This window comes from Pseudomyrmex gracilis, unplaced genomic scaffold (genome assembly GCF_002006095.1).
Source record: "Pseudomyrmex gracilis isolate BER0280 unplaced genomic scaffold, ASM200609v1 scaffold_121, whole genome shotgun sequence".
NCBI lineage: Eukaryota > Metazoa > Arthropoda > Insecta > Hymenoptera > Formicidae > Pseudomyrmex > Pseudomyrmex gracilis.
This window is the reverse complement of record NW_018020705.1, coordinates 285,581-292,705: the sequence shown is the minus strand read 5'-3', so window position 1 is coordinate 292,705 and position 7,125 is coordinate 285,581. Positions and strand designations below refer to the sequence as shown.

Genomic DNA, 7,125 nt, shown 5'->3' with positions numbered 1-7,125 from the left:
GGTGTATTGTCCATTAATAATCACGCATAATTCGATTTATCTGCACAAGTTACAAGGATCGTCCTTTTCCGCAAGCGTACACCGCGTCTATCCTCTTTGCCCGGGACGACGATTTCTTCGACAAGTTCAGCACAAACGGCTGCTCTCCCGAACATTTATTCTATTTGTACAGCCTTTGTAGCGCTAGTTCTTTTCAAAAAACGAGGCCACTTCGATACATCCAATCAACGCGCGCGTTGCTGGCAAAACGACGACGAGGCACACATCGGAAAAATATCGAAGGATCGCATGACGTTAATCGCATGCACGGGCGAGGCTTATGTGGTCGTAATAACGCACGTTTTCTGGCGATATATTTTCCAAAAAAAAAAACATTTATTAACAGTAATATATATATATATATGTATATATATACTATGTTTTGTATCAAATCAATCAATCAAAATACGCGTTAAAAGAACATCAAGGCAATTTTCACACAATGTGTGCAAGAGTCAAAAACTTGTATATATTTTTATAAATTTAACAGTTCCAAAGTTTTACGTTGCTGATAAACAAAATTATCGTTTAATAAACAAATTATATTCGTATTAAAAAAACTTTTAGTTAGAAACATAAAAATTAATATTTCCTTAAATTATCATATTTTCTCAACACAAAGAAAGAATAATATTTTATTTTTAAAAAACGCGATATAACATGTACAACACTTAAAAAAAAAAAACTAAAACTCACGTTTAAGTGAACGCAATTGCCGTCTTCGATCCTTTCGCGAAAGGGATTTGGTTACACCAGAATTATGTGTCATTACAACAAACTGGCCTCTAATGCAGGTTTTTTTTTTCGCGCGGTTATAATACAGCACCGTATACTCCTTAGAAGTAATTTGTCAATTTTTATGCACCAAAGTCTAGAAGTTTCCAAAAACTAGCGGAATGCTCGAGTTTCTCGATGCTCACGAAAGTGCATTCGGTACAAGGCAAACATGATCTCAGGGTTTGATTGTGCTTATCACAAAGTGTGTGTTTAGTTCGTCGCGCGATTCTCTCAGAGCGTATATGTATATAATTCATATTTTTAAAAAAGTAATTCATCTCTTTTTTTTATTTTGATTAATTCGCAAAATACACATCAGTGTACCATCGTTCGAGTCAAAAAGAGAGCGACAACAAAACGCGATCGACGTCGCCGATATTCGCGACAATTGGTACAAATTACAATACTTCTCGCAACTTCCGCACGAGACGTTTACTATTGTAATTCAAATCTCGGGGAGCACAGAAACTACCTCGCACACACCGGAATTTTTTTTTTTGTTTTTTTTTGTTTTTTTTTTTTCGAGAAAAAACACGCTTTCGTCACTCGCAGTGCGAACATCTCGTATCACAATGTACAATCAAAATTAGAGAAGAAAATCAGCGTTGCCGTTCCAAAGCCAAGGTAAGTAAGAAAAGATTTGTTTTTTTTATAATGCAACTTTCCAAAATTCGTCAATACAAGAAATTACAATTAGTCGAAAAATTCTTCCGAAATACAAGAAACGAGTGTCGTGAAGAAAAAGATCGCTCAACGAAGATCACTTCCCGAATATAACGGCAGAAAATAGAACAGGAGATGCAAGAAAAGCTTCAGTCACCGGCAAGATTCGAATCTCCCGCCGGCTTCGCGTTCTCCAAAATGGCTGTCGCGATATTCTCCCCTCTCGTGCTACCTCGTGCTATCTCCCTCTTTCTCTTTCTCTATCTCTCTCTCTCTCTCTCTTTATCTCTATCTTTTTTTCTCTTTCACGCGACACATACGCATACACATCACATTTTTCTTTTTCTCACATTCATTCTTTCACACATTCGTTCGCGGCACACGCGCGTGCATTCGCTCGTCGTCAAAAGCGTGTGCTCATGCGTGTAAAGTCTCTCGCATATATACGCCAGAGAGTTGCTCACGCTCGCAACTCTCCCGACCATTCTTTACATTTTATGCGAAGGCACTCCTTCCTCCTTCTCACAACCTCGACTACCACCTTCTCTTCTCTTCCTGCTCCGCCTGCTTTACTCCTACCGTCGTGGTGCGCGGTCGCCTCCTCCCAGTTGTAACACAAAAGAACCGAGAGAGAGACAATCATGTCAACATGATGTGGATGATCGGCTGTGTGGATTTCTTTTTTCCCACTCTTCTTTCTTCTCGTAAACTTCTTTTCCAGAATGGCGACGGAGACACTTTCTTGAAAATACTACCTCTCGTGTTTCCAACTTCAATTTTTTGTTTCTCTTTAGAAGTGTCCGGCTTCTTATTTCGTATCAGTCTAAAGATTTACTCCAACCCGAGGTACATCAAGAACATTTTCAAATGCGAAAGAATAAAAGTCCACGTAGCAAAGCTTCTTCCTCTCGGAATGATCCAAATCAATGAGAACGACTATCGACTATCGGACTAAGTCCGAGGTGTTCGTTCTTTCGCGGGAGCTACGCGAGAGAAGGCAAGAAGATGACGAAACTCTTCGCTCGAGGGTTTAATCTTTGCGGGCGAGAAAGAAAAAGGGGAAGCGGTTACAGAGGGACCGTTTAGAACTGACCGGTGACGGGCATGATGTGACAACCGGACTGCACGTGATCCATAACCTGTTCCTTGAGCCGACACACGTGCTCCTTGAGTTTATGCACTACGCTGCTGAGCTCGTTGTTCTCGCCCTTGAGCAGCTTGACCTTGTCCTCCAGCCTGGAGATACGCTCGAGCTTGCGCCGTCGGCACTTGGACGCGGCCACGCGGTTTCTCTGCCGTTTCCTCTCGAGTTTGATCTTCTCCTGGTTCTCCATGTCGATTGGCGACATAGGCGGTGTGCTCGACACCGTGTGCGGCTCGTCTTTAACCTGAATTAGCGCGGGGTTACTCAGAGTGGATTCTGTACTTTGCACACTACCGGGCGGTTCTAGTGTGGTATAGGTCGCGCCGTGAATGCTGCCCGGTTCCTGCGAGCTGTCGGAGTGATGGAGTTCGTTGAGCGCTTCGACGAATCCGCGGGTGAAGAGCTCTTGCGCCTCGGTAGGGACCGTTTTGGGGAACAGAATCTGGGTTGGTGTCGTAAGATTGCTGACCAGACCGTCATGCTGCGACGCCAAGAACAACTTTTCCAGTTCCGGTGTGTTGAGCTTAAGCATACCAAGATCGGGCGACGGCAGAATTGGCGTGACATTGTTGAGCGTGGTCTGCGGCAACGGGCCCAACCGCGGCCTCTTCGCCTGCGGGCCCTGTCGCTGGCAACCGTTCAGGTCGAGCGTGAGATTCCGCTTGAGTTGGCCCATGCTGTTCTCGCGACTGTTTATCGTGCCGTAGACGCTCGGGTCTTCGTAGAACGTCTGTTCCATCGTCAGACCGCGCACCATCGATGCCGCCAAACTGATTAACCCTCTCGATAGAATGCCGAGAGTTCTATCTCGTTGAGTACAAAAACTCTACGTTCTATCTCGCCTCCGGATAGGAAAGCAGTAGTCTCCCCTCCTGAAGCGAAATACTTTTCTTCGGAGTTTCCGCGCTTATAAACAAGTCTTTTTTTACACAATTATAAATCTAGCCACACGTTGACTTATTGCGACGCGCGTTCTCGTTTTCTTCTCCTTCTCTCTCTCTCTCTTCCTCTCTTTCTCTATCTTTCTTTCCGTCCACGTCAACGTATATACAAATTTGCTTTGCTTCGCGCTGCGATTATATAACCGCGCGCACTCTGCACACAAAAAAATTCACCCGCACCGACTGTCTTTCTTGATTTTGTCTTTTTTTTTATTGCACAGACACGTTTTCGCGACACTCCGTGTAATCGCGCACAAGCCGCGCCAACGACACTTTATGATATAATATAATACCCGCTGCGAGACCCCTGCGATCGGCGCAGAAGTCCCCGTCGTTGCGCGACGTTGAATATTAAAACTCGGCGGTAACCCGCCAGCGCCGGTAGCTCTTGACTGACTGTTCGCTTGCCTGCTTCGTCAATTGTCAACACAACAATGACTCACGACGGACAGTCGGCGGTATGTACCATGTGCCCCGTCCGTCTCGTGATTGCGGAACGAAGTGAGATACGTCGCGCGAATGAACGCGAAGTCTCTGCGCACCACGATAGCCCGACAACTTGTGAACACCCAGCTAAACCCTACTCGCTTATATCCCGTGAGTCACGTCGGCTGAAAATAGCAATGTCGTCATTCACGGGAGCGAGGATTGGCCAACGATGGCGTGCCACGGTTAGCGCGATTGGCCGACCGATCGGCGCTACTAGGAAATCGGCGGCGCACGCGCATCGCCGGACGTCCGCGACGTAGGAGGAGGCGGTTGCACGCTGGTAGCAAGTGATAAAGGTGCGTTCCCATCGGGAAATCGTCCGAGCAGCGTTGTCATTTGAACTGTCACGAAACGTCAAGAATGTCATAAAATCCTTTTCGCGCGATCTGCAACACGGACGCGCTATCGGATAACATCGATTTTTCGCGCTGATACATTCTTTTCGATACAACGATTATGAATTTTTGCGAACGGTGAAAACGACGTTTCAAGCTCGTTATCCCGCTTCCACGCGGCTGCAGATCTATCGCCGTTTCTCTTTGGCATGTACCTCACTTGGAGAGGGCAACTTGTCTAACAGCTCTATGTAAGTTCTTGTACGTGTTTGGTGCCAAAGTTTTCGGTTTCGTGAAAAACAAGCAAATATTTAAAAATACAGAATACATATATATGTTGTGTATATTAAATTTTACATGCAAGTATAGAAGTAAGGCCTGGTTTATGCGGGCCTAAGATTTTAATATTTCTGTTTATTAACATAAGCATAACAGAATATAACAGAAGCATTGAAATCCTATAGTTGAACTGTACCAATTCCGGCATAAATTAACAGTTATTACCCGCACAAACAAGACCAAAACAAGGCCTTATTTGCCGGCATAAACCAGGCCTAAGAGAAATAGGTTTGCTTAAAAATATAATAATTGCAATTGAGATGACAGGTTGTTTTATATTAATATAATCAAATTGTGTGCATAAATTTAAAATTTCAGTTGTATTACAAATATTCGACCGAAAGATAGAATTAATGATGGAGTGTCAAACTTATTTCCTGAAAAAGAATACGTTTTTCGAGAGAAGGAACATTTTTTTTTTCTCTATTAGCGACTTCGAGCGTGAATTAGTATTTGATTACTCCGCTTGTCACGTTAATGACAATACCGAATTGCATAAAAAGCATATCGGTAAGCACTGATCTCAATTGTATTCGACGCTATCATATGCCGCTCGCCACATTACTTGCGCTCGTAATTGTTGTCTGCATCTTATGCAATTGTCTGCGATGCACTGAACGACTTTCATTGCGATCGAAGCCTCCTGTCATTATCATTCTCGGTTAATAGTCTTCACTGAACAAGCCTCGTGTATTGACTGCGTGATAAATCAACAATTTACTCTAGCTATTTGTCGTAAGAATGCTAATGAAGAGAAATGGAAATGAGGAATTTGCGCAACAATTGTTTACAATTGTGTACAAACTCTTTTACAAAACAAGAATGCGCAAATGTTAAATTTCACAATCTCGTAGTGTTTTGTGTTACACTATTTTACTTACACGATGTTGCAATTACTCAACATGTTTTTTACGACTAATATATATTATTTTATCATTTGATAAAATAATATATTCGTGGTAATTTATCAATACACGAAAATGCGCGTGAAACAAATATTCTCTCTTATCGGAGAACAAATCGCTTAGTTTTCAAAATGGGCAACAACTCGAATAACACTCTGACTCTGTATATACTGCGTCGTTAATGATGATACTTCGAGTTTCGCATTATATTTTCCGGCACACGCAGGGAAATGCGAGCACGGAGAATTGATATCCGGTAATCGGCGGAGAGCAACAAACATACACACTATGTTGCAACGTGACTGATGACACGCCGTCGATATCAGGCGAAACATGCGAGTGCAGGCATAACGATCTATGGTTCATGTTGCATTGGTATGATGTAACGATTGATCATGTCGCGAATATCCTTCCGCGATGGATCGCGTTACGTTTTTAACGAGCAGCTTCGAAGTCGAACGTGTGTGTGTGTGTGTGTGTGTGTGTGTGTGTGTGTGTGTGTGTGTGTGTGTGTGTGTGTGTATGTGTAGATGCAATCGCGTTTTCATTTTTCGACACAAACTTGTTTTATTCGAACAACCTGAATAGCTCAAGTGTGAAATACACACGTACATATGTATCTGTATACAAAACAATGTAGAATATAAGAGGATAAAGATGTACATAATTAAACATTTCTGTTGGGGATAAAAGTTTTGGTTCAACCGGAGTAATTATAGTAATTAAAATATAAAATATGTATAATTAACTTTGCTTGTGATGGATTCTCGCTCTCTCTCTCTCTCTTTCTTGTTACACTTTTTCTCTCGAATTAAAGTAGAGACGCCGCATAGGCAAGGCAGCGTCATACACAAACAACCGCTCTTTTCATCTCGAAATTAAACAAACATAATTAATTTCCGCCCCCGCGCGCGCTTGGTTCGCGCTCTCGCGTAGGAACGCGCGCGGAAGGTTAAATCCATTACATACACAATACTACTCGAGAGTACGCGGAGGCCAAGCCTTTTTATTTGCGCACGAAAACTGCCGGCCGTTTCCGACGGCGATCAATCATTTCGCGAGTCGAGTAGAACAGTTTCACCTCGCACTTAGTAATTTCGCGCGTTGCCGCTCTTTCAAATCTCGCGCGCTTCGTAATATACGTTTTTTTTATATATATGAGCGAGTTTTTTAACTCATCGATTGATCGAATACGATATTGTGTGTACATACATACAGTCAGCTGCGTAAATGCCTAAACACATAAAGTTGCATTAATATCTTTAACAATGAAAGACATTATTTCATATTCTAAAAAACATTTATGCTGCCGACTACATTATAATAATTTTTCACTGTTTTGTATTCTTTTGTTACTGAACAACGAAGATTTTTTGAAAATAGCAACCTTTTTCTATGAATCCAGAAAGACGCATATAGATATAGATAGATAAGATGTAATGTACTGTAACCGTAATGTGGAATGTTTGTAATAAACAAGAGATTATTGCTCA

At 42.4% G+C, this 7,125-nt stretch overlaps 1 protein-coding gene across 1 annotated transcript; it reads right to left on the bottom strand.

Annotated features, from left to right (window-relative positions):
• Nucleotides 1-1,340: 1,340 nt before the first annotated feature.
• On the bottom strand, nt 1,341-4,110 carry LOC109856529 (transcription factor AP-1). Its single transcript, XM_020431895.1, has one exon. The coding sequence runs from the start codon at nt 3,378-3,380 to the stop codon at nt 2,562-2,564; it is 819 nt and encodes a 272-aa protein (XP_020287484.1). The 5' UTR covers nt 3,381-4,110; the 3' UTR covers nt 1,341-2,561.
• Nucleotides 4,111-7,125: the final 3,015 nt, after the last annotated feature.